We start from the raw sequence: 16,797 nt of genomic DNA, 5'->3' as shown, positions 1-16,797 counted from the left end.
AATGGAATTATCGCTGACCCCGTAAAAATTAAATCAATTATAAATTTACCGACACCTAAAAGTGTAAATAATTTCTGCTCAAAAAATAAACATTTGCGAGATTTATTAAAACATAATGTTCAGTGGCAATGGAATGAAATTCATAATCAAGAGTTCAAAAATTTAAAATATGAATTAACCAAATCTCCAGTTCTGACTTATTTTAATCCAAAAAAACCAATTACTCTTACAGTAGATGCATCTAAATTTGCAGTTGGTTCAGCTATTTTACACGACAACAATCCTATTGCGTACGCCTCAGCGTCACTGACAGACACTCAAAGAAACTACGCTCAGATTGAATAAGAGCTTTTTGCAATTTTGTTTGGTTGTACCAAATTTCATGAATATCTTTATGGTTTAAAAGTTTTAGTTGAGACCGACCACAAACCACTTGTATCATTGTTTACAAAGCCATTATACAACATTCCTGCCAGGTTACAAAGATTTATGTTACGTCTACAGTGTTATGACCTAAATGTTCAATATAAACCCGGAAAACATCTTTATATTGCAGATACGCTTTCTAGAGCACCACTCAGAGAACACGCTTTAAATGAAATTGATAATGATTTGTCACTACATTGTGATTTGTTAATGAAAAGTATAAATTTATCTGATAGTCTTCTTAGTGAAATCAGGGAAAACTTAATTAACGATGAATCACTGCAAAAAGTGATTTCGTATATCAAAAATGGTTGGCCTTCCAATAAAAAATTAGTTGATACACTGGCTATGCCATATTATAACATTAAAGATGATTTGTCTTTTATCAATCAACTTTTATTAAAAAATAATCGTATAATTATACCACATCAACTTCGTCACAAAACATTAAATAGTCTACATGAAGGACACATGGGAATTCAGCGTTGTCAGAATTTAGCTAAAAGTTCTGTTTATTGGCCAAATATTAATCACGATATATTTAATTTAGTTTCTAGTTGTGAAATTTGTGCTAAATACAAAAATTGCAATGGCAAACAAGAGCTACTGCCTCATGATATTATAGAGTTGCCTTGGTATAAAGTGGCTTGCGATATTTTTGAATTTGAAAAGAAACAATACCTTTTGGTTGTTGATTATTATTCAAAGTACATTGAAATTGATATTTTAAACATGGGTTACTCTAGCAAGCATGTCATTACAAAATTAAAATCTATTTATGCCAGACACGGCATTCCTAAAATTTTTGTTTCAGACAATGGCCCTCCTTATAATTCAAAAGAATTTAATCAGTTTTGTAACGATTGGTCTATTGAACACATAACATCGAGCCCTCATTTTCCGCGATCTAACGGCATGGCAGAGCGTTCAGTTCAAATTGTAAAAAAATTATTGATAAAATGTAAAGAAACAAATTCAGATTATTACACAGCGTTATTGCATTACAGAACAACTCCTAAAGGTAATTTACCTAGTCCTAGTCAATTACTGATGTCACGTCAGTTAAGAAAAAAATTACCAACTATAGATACAAATTTAGAACTAAAAATTATGAATAATGAAAAGTACAAGATTCAAGTTGAACAAAATATAAAAAAAATGTCTGAAAATTTTAACAAAAAAGCCGTCAAATTACAACCAATTTTTCCAGGTGAAGATGTCATGTTTAAGCGTACACCGCTTTCAGTTTGGTATCCTGCAACAGTTGTAGAAAAATGTAAAGAACCAAGGTCATTTTTGGTAGAAGACAATGATGGAGTGATTTATCGAAGAAATAGAGAACATTTAATGAAAAGACAAAGTGTTTTAGACAAAATAGATGAAGAACGAGAGACTGTAAATCCAAATCAAAGTCCTGTTATAGATCTAAATTTAAATAATGAAAAAAGTGCAAATCAATATGTTACTCAAAGGGGAAGAAATGTGGTAGCACCTAATAGACTAAAATATGAATAATATGAAGATTAATATATGAATATCAAAAATTTGCTATTGTATTATTATATTGTATATACTTATTATTATATTATTAAAATAGACTAAAATATGAATCATAGGTTTAATATTATATTATTATATTGTATATATTGTATATACTTATACTTATTCTTATATTATTAAAATAATATTAAAATAGACTAAAATATGAATTATAGATTTAATATTAATATTAATATATAAATATAAAAAAAAAAAAATAAAAAAAAAGGAAGATGTTGTGAAGTTTAAAATAAGTACTCTTCATGTAACTCTTATAAGTAAAACTCTTATACATATTCTATATTTCACATTATTGTATTGCACATTATAATATAATAAAGACAGTCGTTACTAAACAGTACAGTAGGTAGGTGACGTTGTCGTCTCACGTTGCACGTTCTATAATGTAATGATTATAAAAACGTGTGTATACCGGCTGCGCCAATTAATGTTGTGGATCCGAGCAGAAGTTGTTGCTTCCTCTTTAACCAAACAATATACACCTAGTTGAGGATGTTGAGGTGATGGTGATGATGATATAGTCCTCCCAGAAAAACCCGTAAAAATAATACACTTTTCTTTAGTTATACAATGACACAATTACATTATTTATTTCCAATATATATCAGCGCTACTACGCTTCACTTTTCACTTTTTTACACTCTCCAGTTCAAATTTTGAACTCGTCTTATATACCCAAACTTGATGCAAAAATCCAATATATGACCTAGTTACTTTATTGGGTTTTTCCCATAGTTGTATAATTTATTTTGCTAAATTCGCAAAGTTTTATTATTACAAGAATGCTCCACATATTTTTGCAATTCTTCCGTATTCAATATTTTCAAAGTCACTTACATCATGACACCAATTACTAACCAAATACCAAAAATCAGCATTTCTTATCGTCGAACTGACGGTCTGATGCTTTGGTTCTAGTCAATAACTGCCCAGATGCAAACAACCTTGCCTATTTTTAGGAAAATATACGATCAACTAAAATCGTACACAAATAAAAATATTACACGTATTTCACAGAGAAATTGCAAAACGTAAAGTTAAATGGACTAATTATTTAACTCATAACACGAGGAATTACTCTTGCCAACAAATGTTACTTCGGGCTAAGTAAGCAATTGAGAAATAAAGCCCTCTCTCGACAAACACAAATCACGCTCTACAAATCCCTTATCATGCCTGTCCTGCTATATGGTGCAGAAGCTTGGACAATTACCAACAGTGATGAGAAGGCGTTAGGTGCATTCGAGAGAAAAATTCTTCGGAAGATCTATGGTCCCTTACGCGTTGGCGACGAGTATCGAATTACATGGAACGATGAGCTGTATGAGCTATACCGCGACATTGACATAGTTAAGCGCATAAAAATTCAGCGGCTACGCTGGCTTGGTCATGTCGTGCGAATAGAAGAAAGTGCTCCGGCTAGAAAGGTATTTGATTCGATACCCGCAGGTGGAAAACGCGGTAGAGGACGTTCGCATCTTCGGTGGAAGGACCAGGTGACCAACGATTTGGGGGCGCTCGGTACTACCAACTGGCGTCAGAAGGCAATTAATCGGGCTGACTGGCGGAGGCTACTCGACGCGGCCAAGGACGACATACGTCTGTAATGGCCAACTAAGTAAGTAAGTAAGTAAGTAAGGCACTTGAACTTATTTGCGTTTAAGTTTTAATGAGCACTTGAACTAATTAAAACTCAAGGAATGTTTGGTATTGAATTGAAAGTTTATTAGAAAATGTTGTGCTTTTATACAAATTTGGCAAGGTGTTGATACATACAATTCCCACGATAATGCTCTATACCTTAAGCTGCATTAAAGTAGCGATTAGATATCGTTCAGCTTAGTCGTGGGAACGGTCACAGTTCTCATGGAAATTGTATGCATTGACAAATAAGAATATTACTTGCGCAATTTCCTTAGCAACCTGGTACATGCTTGTAAACTTATTTTCTTTTAACCTTGAATTAAGTTCATATAACAGCTTGCTTTACAAACATAATTATTATTTAATAAGTACAATACTGACCTTGCACAAGCAAATTTTAATTTCTCATAATGTTCTATATTAAAGAATTGCACATGCTAAATGCATGGCTTGTCTGCAGTTTCATATGACGAGCAAAGTGTGCTCGTGTGATATACAACTGTTGTTGTTGTTTTGATAAATTTTGATATCTTAACCCACCGTTCAAGGCTTAACATAAGTCATTAACATTATGAGAATAAAAATTTGCTTTACAACAAACAAAAATGAATAAATCTGAAGTATAAATGTAATATATTACTTAAAATTAACAAGATTTGTCGATCGTAGGCTGATCATTATTATGTCTAAATTGGACATTCTGCCCCCGATTGACGCCAGTCAATTCTATTCTGCTACTTCGAACTCAGACATTGCATGTTGCTCTTGAACTCGTCTTCTTTCTTTTGTTAATCTGCATTATGTTTGCAGATAACAATTCATTTCTCGTTGCCTTGAATAGTTCAACTAACGTCCAGCAGTGATTATATCCATTCATCAACTTACACACGTTCGCTAAGGATTCGGTTCCATTTTCAATGAATTAAAACTCCTGCTGCAATAGACTTAAGTCATAATATGCTATGATTTTCCATTCTGCTTGTGATCTTTTGATGATTCCTTTGTGTTCGAAATGAATGCCTGGTGTGTTATTAAAAAATTTTATCGTGATACCTAACCCTGATATCAGTGGTATCCATAATAATACCAGCTAGCAAGTTGATGTTGAGTTTTGCTCGTTTTTTAGGCTTTTCTTCATCACATCTATCAAGTTGCATCATGGGGGTTGAACAATCTTCCGACCATAATGGTGCTAGCCGATGTATTGGACGCTTCTAAATCCCGTTTTTCGTTTTGACATCTACAACTCTGATTCTTCCATCATTACCGGAATAGCATTTGATGATTCTGCCCAGAGGCCATTGAAGCGGAGGAGCGTTGTCTTCTTGAATGATTACCAGCATTCCTTCTTTGACGTCAGGTGATTGGTGCTTCCATTTAGTGCGACACTGTAGCTCATTAAGATACTCCTTTGACCATCTTGACCAGAACTCGTTTTTTAGATGATTCAACAGCTTCCACCTGGTTAAAAGCGATTGTTTGGTTGTAGTTTCTGACCTACTTGGAAGGGCTGTTAGCGGTTCTCCTATTAAGAAGTGTCCTGGTGTGAGGGCAGCCGGAACATTTGGGTCTGATGACAACGGTGTTATTGGTCTGGAGTTTAGCATACTTTCAATTTGGGTTACCACTGTTTCCAATTCCTCGTAAGTGAGTGACACGTTGCCAATAGTTCGCACCAATAGATATTTAGCTGATTTGACAGCAGCTTCCCATAATCCTCCGAAATGTGGTGCTCTCGGAGGTATAAAATGAAAAACAATTCCTTGAGCTGAACAGGATCTTATTATGTTGTTTTGAGCATTTGTGCTGTGAATGCTTTCAGCTAACTCGTTCATTTGATTTTTAGCGCCCACAAAATTAGTCGCGTTGTCACAATATAAGTTCTGACATCGACCTCTTCTTGACGTAAACCGGTTCAAAGCGCCTAAGAATGCATCTGTAGTGAGATCACTAACAACTTCCAAATGTACTGCCTTCGTGGAGAAGCAGCAAAACACTGCGATGTACGCTCTGCATGGTCTTTTGCCTCTAATTTTGTGGTGTATCCATATGGGACCACAGAAGTCCACACCTGCGTTGAAAAAAGGTCTTTGAGCTTGGACTCTGTCAGCTGGTAGATTGCCCATGATTTGTTTGAACATATGTGGGCGTACTCGAGTGCATTGTACACAATGTTGCACAATGGATCGAGCCATAATCTTGCCTTTTATTGGCCAAAATCGCTGCCTGCACTGGGCTAATAATGTTTGCGGTCCGCAGTGAAGTCCCTTCTCATGTAAATGTTTCATTATGAGCTTAGCTATTGGATCGTTATATGGCAGCAGCATGGGGTGTTTGGCATCGTAGGTAAGATGTGACGACGTCAATCGACCTCCAACCCTGATGACGCCACTATCGTCGATAAATGGAGAAAGTCCGTGGAGACTACTGCTTCCCTTTAGATCCCTTTACTTTAAGAGTTGATGTCGTTCTTCATTGAAATCACTTAGCTGTATGGTTTTTATAATTATGAGTAATGACTCATCCAGTTCTAATGGTGTCAAATTGATGTCGTTGTGCTTGCTCTTATTACGTAACCCTTTGATGAATCTCAACACATAGCCAAGAATTCGTTGCAACCTTATGAATGAGTTTCCATGCCTTATCGTATAAATCATTTTGATTAGTTCATCATCATGTGAAATTGTAAGCACATGTACCTTCCTTTTGACTTCCGCTTGTATATGGTCGGATGTTATCAATTCCTGACGGAATGGTTGGGGCCAGCATTCTTGATTTCCATGAAGGAAAAGTGGCCCATAAAACCACATTGCATTCTTCTGAATGTAAATTGGATCTACACCTCTGGATAATAGATCAGCTGGATTTTGTTTAGTATTGACATGCCTCCACTGTTCCTTTAGTGTTAATTGCTGAATCTTACTGATACGATGAGCAACGAAAGTTTGGAATGTTGATGGTTCTGAATTGATCCAATGCAATGTTATCTCAGAATCAGTCCACATAAATATCGGATGATGTTCATATTCCAAATCCTTTTTTACCTTTACTACCAATTGTGCTCCTAGTAAAGCCGCACATAACTCAAGTCTTGGTATTGTCTGCGTTTTTAATGGAGCGACGCGTGATTTTGAACAAAGTAACTGAACTGAGATAGTTCGATCAGTCATTTCGGCTCTGATGTAAATGGCAGCTCCATAGGCCCTTTCGGAGGCATCAGTAAATACATGAATCTGAGTATTCCTTGGTTGTTTATGATGAAATATATGTCGTGGAATCTTTACATTGTTTATTTCACATAAGCTCTGACGAAAATGGGTCCAATTTGGACATAATAATGATCAGCCTAAATCTTGTATTTTAAATAATATATTTTAAATTATATATTTCATATTAATAATAGTCTATTATTTTTGTTTTGTTGTCAAAGCAAATTTTTATTCTCATAATGTTAATGACTTGATGTCTTAGCCTTGAACGGTGGGTTAAGATATCAAAATTTATCAAAACAACAACAACAGTTGTATATCACACGAGCACACTTTGCTCGTCATATGAAACTGCAGATAAGCCATGCATTTAGCATGTGCAATTCTTTAATATAGAACATTATGAGAATTTAAAATTTGCTTGTGCAAGGTCAGTATTGTACTTATTAAATAATAATTATGTTTGTAAAGCAAGCTGGTATATGGACTTAGTTCAAGGTTAAAAGGAAATAAGTTTATAAGCATATACCAGGTTGCTAAGGAAATTACGCAAGTAATATTCTTTTTTGTCAATGCATACAATTTCCATGAGAACTGTGACCGTTCCCACAACTATGCTGAGCGATACCTAATCGCTACTTTAATGCAGCTTAAGTTATAGAGCATTATCGTGGGAATTGTATGCATTAACACCTTGCCAAATGTGTATAAAAACTCAACATTTTTCTAATAAATTTATCATTCAATACAGAACAGCCTTGCGTTTTAATTAGTTCAAGTGCTTATTAAAACTCAATTGCAAATAGGTTCAAGTGCCTAGTTGCTCCAAAACATTGTTATTGTTTGAATCCACCTGAAGTTGGTTTAAGTGCCAAATTCAGACCTTGCAATAGGAACTGGTTCAAGTGCCAGATTCCTAACCATAAGCAACACTGAATCGATTCAAGTGTCGATTCAGTTTCAATAAGAAACGACTTATTGAACATTTTTGGTGACCCCGACGTGATTCACCGTAAGGATCACGTTTTCATCAATCCAGTGAACCTGCTCTGAAGGACCACGTTATCATCAATCCAGTGAATCTGCTCAAAAGGGTATTATTGCTGTATTTACAACCATGGAAGTCATGGCAGAATTGATTGCCAAACAATCAGAATTGGGAAAACAAATCCAACAACTGATCACTAACTTCAAAAAGGACTCAAAAGAGAGGAAGACATCCCCTCGCTACTATGAAGAGCGTATTAGGCGACTCAACGAATTATGGGAACAATTTGATCATAACGACACACAAATCAGGAATTTGCCAGTTTTGGATACGAGCGTTTCATATTTTACCAACAACTACTTTCAGGAAATCAAGGGATTATTTGAAAAATATGAGCAGATTTTCGAAAATGAATTGTCAACCAAAATACCCCCAACACCTTCCTCAAAGGAGTCAGCAACGACAGCACGTCAACCGATGCCGTCACCGAGGGAAGGACAATATAGCACAAGTATAACAAGAATGATACACAAGCAAGGTGCAATTTGTGTATCACTGAAGCGACTCATAGCAGGCATCAATCGTCAAACAGGCGTTCAGATGAAATCCTTTTATGAAGTGAATATGGGAAGAATTGAGAAGCTATGGAATGAGATTGAATCCATTAATTTTGAGATTTGGGAGTACACCAACAATCCGACTACAGTGGGATATAAACTCGATGAGTATCTCGAAATAGAAGAATTGGTTCAGTCAACTTTAATTTCGTTAGCTTCAAAGAAAGCAAATGACGAACAATCACAACAAGGAAGCAGTAAACCAGACAGCGCTGGTGTATCACTGCCTAAGGTAACAATACCAAAATTCGATGGCGATTACTTGAAGTGGTGTCAATTCTATGATTTGTTCACCGAAATGATTCACAAGCAGCAGCTTTCTAACGCTCAGAAAATGTGGTATCTCAAAGGTAGTTTAACAGGAGAAGCAGAAGGTTTAGTCCGACACCTGTCAATAACCAACGAGAATTATCAAACGGCATGGAATTTGCTACAAGAACGATATCACAACAAAAGAGTTATTGTAGCAACAATCATTCAAAGAATTCTAAATCAACCAATAATATCAACCAATCCTTCAGCGACAGAAATAAGGACACTCCATGATGTTACTTTTGAAGGATTGCTGGCACTGAAGAATGTGGGACTCGAAACTGATTCATGGTCGCCGCTACTGCTTCATAGTTTGCTCCTCAAACTAGATAAGCAGACTCGCATTTTGTATGAACAGTCGCTGAATCATCCAAGAGAGGTTCAGTCGATTAAGGAGTTCATGATCTTCCTGGAATCACGATTCCAGTCCTTAGAGGCGATTGGCCATAGGGAGAAGCCATGCTTAGCAAAAACCCTTGCCACAACTATGGGAAAGGCAAATATATCAACCTGTAAGATCTGTAATAATGGATCACATCCGATATATTATTGCAAAACATTCTTGCAATCAACACCACAAGGTCGTATCAAGACGGTACAAAAACTTAGACTGTGCTTGAACTGCTTACGTACAGGCCATAGGGCAGCAGAATGCAAAAGTTCCCGGTGCAACAAGTGCAGCAAGAACCACAATTCGTTGTTGCACTTATCAGAGTCTTCCAAGACAACACACAAATCGATCAATGTCAAATCAGATTCATTGGTTGAGAAACCCGGTCATCAACCTTCTACTGTAATCACAGCATTAACACAAAATAAGGGATACGTTCTTCTTAGTACAGTTAATATGAAAATAGCTACGTTTGATGGTGATTTCATTGAGTGCAGAGCAATACTCGATTCTGGATCACAAATAAACTTAATCACAGAAAAACTGGCAAGAAAATTAAAATTGCAGTTACACTCATCACCGTTATGGATAGAAGGAATTGGTAGAAGCAAAAGGGACACAAAATACAGTGTGACAACAAAAATTCAGTCTCGAATTAATGATTTCAATGTAAATATCAACGCATTCGTGATGCCTCGAATTATCTCAGCCCAACCAACACAGTGTCTGGACACTTCTGGTTGGTCAATTCCTCAGAATATAAAATTGGCTGATCCAGACTTCGCGAATCCAAATCAAATTGACTTATTAATTGGAGCAGAATTCTATCACAGCTTTTTATCGATTGGTCAAATCAAAATAGGTGAGGGTCTACCTGCACTTCAGAACACGGTTTTCGGATGGATATGCAGTGGCAAAGTTAGCAACGGTAATCAAAAGTTACTTACCTGTGGCATGTGCAGCGAAGCTGACGACGAAGCATTGGATAATATACTTACTAAATTCTGGCAATTGGAGGAAATCAATCAAACGGATGACAAATTCACTGATGCAGAAAAGAAATGTGAAGAATCTTTTGCTCAAAATACTCACCACAATCATGAAGGGCGATTTGTCGTGAAACTACCATTTAAGGAGGATACAACTGTTCTTGGTGAATCCATGCAGATGTCGATGAATCGATTTTTTAGTCTTGAACGTCGGCTGTTGAAGAATTCTGAACTAAAGAAGATGTACGTTGACTTCATGCGAGAGTATGAACATCTCGGCCACATGGAAAAAATCAATCAGGATGATATAATGCATCCACATTACATTTTGCCACATCATTGTGTAATCAAGGCAGATAGTACTACAACAAAGCTTCGAGTGGTGTTTGATGCATCTGCAAGAACATCAACCGGAGTCTCACTCAATGACATCATGCATAATGGTCCAGTCGTGCAAAACGAACTCTCATCCATTTTACTGCGTTTCAGGAAACCACGCTTCGTTTTTACAACAGATATTGAAAAGATGTATCGGCAGATACTAATTGATCCACGAGATGAATATCTTCAAATCATTATCTGGCGAGAGTCACCAGAAGAAAACTTGTGCTATTACAAATTAAAAACGGTAACGTATGGCACAAGAGCAGCGCCGTATCTGGCAACTAAGTGTCTACAAACCCTGGCCAGAGAGCATGCCGTTAAATTTCCGCTTGGTTCCGCTACACTCAGCAAGGATTTTTATGTCGATGACGGTTTAAGTGGCTCAGACAGTCTCATGGAGGCAATTGCAACAAAGGATCAACTTATTAAAATATTGGCGACGATGTTCAATAAGTCGTTTCTTATTGAAACTGAATCGACACTTGAATCGATTCAGTGTTGCTTATGATTAGGAATCTGGCACTTGAACCAGTTCCTATTCAAGGTCTGAATTTTGGCACTTAAACAACTTCAGGTGGATTCAACTATAAACAATTTTTTGAGCAACTAGGCACTGAACTATTTTGCAATTGAGTTTTAATAAGCAGAAAGGATTGACTGGCGTCATCGGGGGCAGAATGTCCAATTTGGACATAATAATTGATCAGCCTAATCTTGTATTTTAAATAATATATTTTAAATTATATATTTCATATTAATAATAGTCTATTATTTTTGTTTTGTTGTCAAAGCAAATTTTTATTCTCATAATGTTTAATGACTTGATGTCTTAGCCTTGAACGGTGGGTTAAGATATCAAGTCATTAACATTATGAGAATAAAAATTTGCTTTGACAACAAAACAAAAATAATAGACTATTATTAATATGAAATATATAATTTAAAATATATTATTTAAAATACAAGATTTAGGCTGATCATTATTATGTCCAAATTGGACATCATCTCTAAAGTTGAAAAACATCAGCATGGAGACAGCTAATGATGAAATAACTAGTTTGAAGGCATCTTTAAATATGATAAGATCTCAGGAAGAACTGCCGAACAATACACTATCGCAGCACCAACACCATTTCATTGTGGAATATATGGCACTTGGTCTCAGCGTGCTCATATTCTGCAGCATAATCGGTCGATATTTATTCCGAAGAAATACACACCGTCACAGGATTGGTACACCCCACCCACAACCACGAAGACGAGTTCAAGAGCAACATGCAATGTCCGAGTTCGAAGTAGCAGAATAGGATTGACTGGCGTCAATCGGGGGCAGAATGTCCAATTTGGACATAATAATGATCAGCCTAAATCTTGTATTTTAAATAATATATTTTAAATTATATATTTCATATTAATAATATTCTATTATTTTTGTTTTGTTGTCAAAGCAAATTTTTATTCTCATAATGTTAATGACTTGATGTCTTAGCCTTGAACGGTGGGTTAAGATATCAAAATTTATCATAACAACAACAACAGTTGTATATCACACGAGCACACTTTGCTCGTCATATGAAACTGCAGATAAGTCATGCATTTAGCATGTGCAATTCTTTAATATAGAACATTATGAGAAATTAAATTTGCTTGTGCAAGGTCAGTATTGTACTTATTAAATAATAATTATGTTTGTAAAGCAAGCTGGTATATGGACTTAGTTCAAGGTTAAAGGAAAATAAGTTTATAAGCATATACCAGGTTGCTAAGGAAATTACGCAAGTAATATTCTTTTTTGTCAATGCATACAATTTCCATGAGAACTGTGACCGTTCCCACAACTATGCTGAGCGATACCTAATCGCTACTTTAATGCAGCTTAAGTTATAGCGCATTATCGTGGGAATTGTATGCATTAACACCTTGCCAAATGTGTATAAAAACTCAACATTTTTCTAATAAATTTATCATTCAATACAGAACAGCCCTTGCGTTTTAATTAGTTCAAGTGCTTATTAAAACTCAATTGCAAATAGGTTCAAGTGCCTAGTTGCTCAAAAAATATTGTTATTGTTTGAATCCACCTGAAGTTGGTTTAAGTGCCAAATTCAGACCTTGCAATAGGAACTGGTTCAAGTGCCAGATTCCTAATCATAAGCAACACTGAATCGATTCAAGTGTCGATTCAGTTTCAATAAGAAACGACTTATTGAACAAATATGATTTATTATTCTACATAATATTTTTAACTCAGTTTTCAAAAATTCACCCCATTTTATGCTTTCATTTATAAATATTAATTTTAACATCATATTAACTAAATTTTAATTAAAAATTTAAATCAAAATGAATCTCGCCAGTACAACAAAAGTCATATTTTTAGAACTTAACTAGCACAGTCATTAATTAACTAATTAAAGTGACTAAGTACACACTCCACATAAGCCTCAAAAAGCCTTCCATTCTCGGACAAAACAACTGAAAGAAAACAATATAATGAGTGTTTAAATAAATAAGGTCCTCAAGGCATAACTTCTCTGTAATTATTCATAACATTTTGTTTTTATTCTTAATTTCTGTGCCTGCGTCCTTTGTACGTAAGCCGTATGGAATAATTTTTGTATCCTTGACCTTCTAACCGAAAGCCACTTGTTACTGCAGTCACGAGCCTATGTTGTTGGGCATTTTTCTCCGTATCGCTGAAGTGGTCCACAAGTATATTTAAGCAAAAAATTTCAATATTATTTTTTAATTTTTCGATTTAAAGATAGGAGCAATAATGGGAACGGTTGAATGATACTTCAATCAAATAAAAACGTTTGGGTATTACCAAAACATAATATGAAAATTTCTTACTTCATAAATTAATATTCTTTACCTTTTTCAGATTCTTAACTGCAATTTATTTCACATTATGAATTAGATTTTTTTTAGCCCTTTTATAGCTGAATTAACATGGGACGATTAAAAAAATATTTAAGGTTGAACAGTTGTCAAAACAATGTATAAAGTAAGTAGTCTATTCTTTAAAAGATTGGGACTACCGATAAAATAAAAGCAAAAAAACAGTAAATATGTCAAAGTAACAACAAGCAAAATTGTGCATGAAAGGTTTAATGTGATACTTAGGTTAAAGGGTTTATAAGGACCTTTAACCCATTATATATTGGGTTAAATATTATATAAGGATTTTGTCAATATAATTTCTAGATAATAAATATTATATTATTCTGATAAATTCTTTTATATATTAATACTAATATTATCAGGGAATTTTTATGTATAAAACTTTTATGAAGAAATTTATTAACTATGGAACAAAAAATAACAAAAGAGTTGGTTCTGAATATTAGCAAAATGCTTACAATGGTCTTGCGTTTATTAAGAAAAGTTAAAATAGAATTTAATAGAATTTAAAATAGAATTAACAAAAATAGTACCTTATGTTGTAAATTACTGGTAAATGTTATTATAGTACACTTAGTGAACTGCCATGAAATTTCGACAAAAATATAGTGTATCTTTCCCCCTTAACCGATATGCTATATTAGAACTTATTATAAGTCCCTCTGAAAGTGTTCAGTCGATTAGTGCAGAAATTGGTACATGGCACTTAAAGGCTATATCTATAAATATTAGTACACAAAAAACATATATTCTATCATTCAGTGTATTCATTTAAGCATCAACTGTCAATAGTGTAGCTGATTATTCAGTAATTTTTTGTTAAAAAAATTAATACCCTTGACATTTCCGGAAAACTCTTTTACCAATATTTCTGCACATTTGCCGTATGTGATCATTTTTATTTTTGTTATTTGTAACTTTAACATTAATTAATTATATTATTTTTATATAAATTAGTCTATTATAATATTCCATCCAGATACAACATCCATGTAAGACATGTTGTAATCTGCACTCGATATACCAATTTAGGTACAGATAAACATTTGACCAGTGAAGTGTTATGATAATAACTAGATTATCGGTACATTGATTGATTTTGAATGAAAGCAAGTTATTCGAATAACAGTTTAACTATGTGAAACATACACTAATGGCATTTTCGATTGATAAATTTAGATTCAATCTAGATTTACTCTCGATCTGTCAGATTTTGTTGTCCATCCAAACATTTTTGGAGTAATCCAAAATTTTTTTAGTCGTATTAGTAAATATTTATATATTTTACAAATACATAAATAGAAGCAATCCACAGTTTATTTGTCAAATTATATAAAACAGCTGTCAATTTGACGGTACTGTTGCTACTCTGGTAAAATATCAAGAGTGTTATAAATATATCTCGAGTGTTATACATATTACACCAACTCACCAAACGAAAATGAAAATTTCACTAAAAGGGCTTAAAAAGCATCTCGATTAAAAGAATTACGTTAGATTTACCAATCGGAAACGCGTTAAATTTACAAATTTCGTCACAAACTCACATAACATTATTAGTCCCTACTGAATTAATCGTAATAAAGTATGCTTCAACAGTTTCTATTCACTTTATTAAATATACTGAAGTTTCATTTAGCCAACTCCTTAACCATGAAAAGGCATCAGTTGGTCAAGGAAACCGATCATCACCTATAATTACCTTAGGCATTTTTTAAATCCTATTCAAAATTATTTTATTAGAAGCTGTAAACAAAATTTACAGTTTAAATAGTCTTTGTAGAAATTAATGAGCACAGGTGATCTGAGAATAAATATCTGGTTGTTGCAAAAAAGATTCTTAGCAATTAAAAATATGGACTTCTGAATACATATACAAAGATAATCAAGTTAAATACCCTTAAAATAATTAATGATATATTGTGCACGTACTTCGTTCAATATTAAACTGTCATTCATATACCATATAATATTTATTAAATTTATTTTTATATAATAAAATTCCTATGTGGATTATTATCAAATGCATTTCAAATTAAATGCAAATTGAGGTTATGATACCACTTTAATCTATCAATTACAATCTAACGGATAATTACAATAGATTTGGTAATTATCCGTTTTAGAAAATAATATAAAGCTATTGTATGAAAAGGTAATAAAATATACTATATAAATTTAAATGTTTTTTTTTAATTGTAATTGTTTTCAATTAAAATTTACTTAACAAAATCATTTAGAGATTTAAAACTTTTTACAATGTATTTAAATTCATTTAATTCCTAATAACATTAACATAAACATTTTAGGAAGTTCATTTAGTTCGAACGTTTAGTTTTTTGTTTATTTAGTGTTAAATTAAAATATTTAAAATATTCAATAACCGCTTATTACAGACAATTTGTTAAGCAATTCAAAAATTAATATTCGAACAAGAATTAAAATGGAATTTAATTATTCGTATTCAATTTCGAGGTTGGAAAATAAATTTCACATATTTGTATTGGCAATTTTATTTATTTACCAATCCATATAATTAGGAAATAATGCAATTTGCACGAGCGAAAATTATTTTGAATATATGAATATTTAATATTGTATTTAAATATCGAAATTAAATTGTAACTTTAAATATTATATTAAAAAAATACTAAATCAACCGTATACTGAACACTTGTATACAAAAATATATTGCAAAAGTCAAATAAAATTAAATTATAAAAAAAATAATATATAGATATATATCTATATATAAATCAATATACATATCTATGGGAAATTTATTTATTATAACTTATATTCAATTCTGTTATGGTATTTGTAAGGAATTAATATATTTGAAGTTATTGTAAAATTAATACATACATGAGTACTGGATTATTTGATCATATTTAAAGTAGAAACACTCTTAACATCATGTTTTTGGTGTACTGCAAACGAAAAATTTGTCAACTGTTTTTCGTTTACGTGAACTGAAGTTTAGTTTAACGATTGAATTGAAAAACGATATCAATTTACATTTGCATATCGTTAAATCGTTCACAGTAAAGAAATGCTGTTCGAACTAGAGTCCTGCCAAATTTGAAACTCAGAGTCAGGACTCTTTAACCAACTGACCCAAAGCCGTAATTGACTTTTTATGTTAAAATTATTAATTTTAAATACTTAAACTCGTATTTTTGTGCATTTTAATGATAATATAGTACTTTTTGCAAGTATTGTAAAATGATGATTTTGATATAATCAATATTATCTAAGAGGTCTAATGTGCCTTAGTAAACAATAGTATTTCCCTAGTTTTCTAAATTGTGAAATCATCATTTGGTGAATTGTATTTTTTCAATGAAACTCAATCGTTTATGTATACTGCAGG

The 16,797-nt window shown here is 33.2% G+C and overlaps 4 protein-coding genes across 4 annotated transcripts; 2 read left to right on the top strand and 2 right to left on the bottom strand.

The window, feature by feature from the left end:
• Positions 1-489: 489 nt before the first annotated feature.
• LOC119682269 (uncharacterized protein K02A2.6-like) lies at positions 490-1,941 on the top strand. Its single transcript, XM_038095668.1, has 2 exons — positions 490-1,447; positions 1,526-1,941. Exons 1-2 carry the CDS (start codon positions 490-492, stop codon positions 1,939-1,941), a joined length of 1,374 nt encoding a protein of 457 aa, XP_037951596.1.
• Positions 1,942-4,844: 2,903 nt separating this feature from the next.
• On the bottom strand, positions 4,845-5,825 carry LOC119682263. The gene has a single exon (XM_038095654.1). It carries the CDS (start codon positions 5,823-5,825, stop codon positions 4,845-4,847), a length of 981 nt encoding a protein of 326 aa, XP_037951582.1.
• A 252-nt stretch (positions 5,826-6,077) lies between these two features.
• LOC119682253 lies at positions 6,078-6,800 on the bottom strand. The gene has a single exon (XM_038095642.1). It carries the CDS (start codon positions 6,798-6,800, stop codon positions 6,078-6,080), a length of 723 nt encoding a protein of 240 aa, XP_037951570.1.
• A 1,156-nt stretch (positions 6,801-7,956) lies between these two features.
• LOC119682242 lies at positions 7,957-11,028 on the top strand. The gene has a single exon (XM_038095631.1). It carries the CDS (start codon positions 7,957-7,959, stop codon positions 11,026-11,028), a length of 3,072 nt encoding a protein of 1,023 aa, XP_037951559.1.
• Positions 11,029-16,797: the final 5,769 nt, after the last annotated feature.

This window comes from Teleopsis dalmanni, chromosome 1 (genome assembly GCF_002237135.1).
Source record: "Teleopsis dalmanni isolate 2A chromosome 1, ASM223713v2, whole genome shotgun sequence".
Lineage (NCBI taxonomy): Eukaryota > Metazoa > Arthropoda > Insecta > Diptera > Diopsidae > Teleopsis > Teleopsis dalmanni.
Note: the sequence above shows the minus strand (reverse complement) of the source record. Positions and strands in the feature narration are given on the sequence as shown.

What these genes read in the sequence shown, in the direction of transcription:
- LOC119682269 (XM_038095668.1), top strand. Translation starts at nt 490, where the DNA reads ATGTTACGTCTACAGTGTTATGACCTAAATGTTCAATATAAACCCGGA. An exon ending in TTACAGAACAACTCCTAAAG is followed by an intron (nt 1,448 to 1,525) that starts GTAATTTACCTA and finishes ATACAAATTTAG; the next exon opens with AACTAAAAATTATGAATAAT.
- LOC119682263 (XM_038095654.1), bottom strand. Translation starts at nt 5,825, where the DNA reads ATGGCTCGATCCATTGTGCAACATTGTGTACAATGCACTCGAGTACGC.
- LOC119682242 (XM_038095631.1), top strand. Translation starts at nt 7,957, where the DNA reads ATGGAAGTCATGGCAGAATTGATTGCCAAACAATCAGAATTGGGAAAA.
- LOC119682253 (XM_038095642.1), bottom strand. Translation starts at nt 6,800, where the DNA reads ATGACTGATCGAACTATCTCAGTTCAGTTACTTTGTTCAAAATCACGC.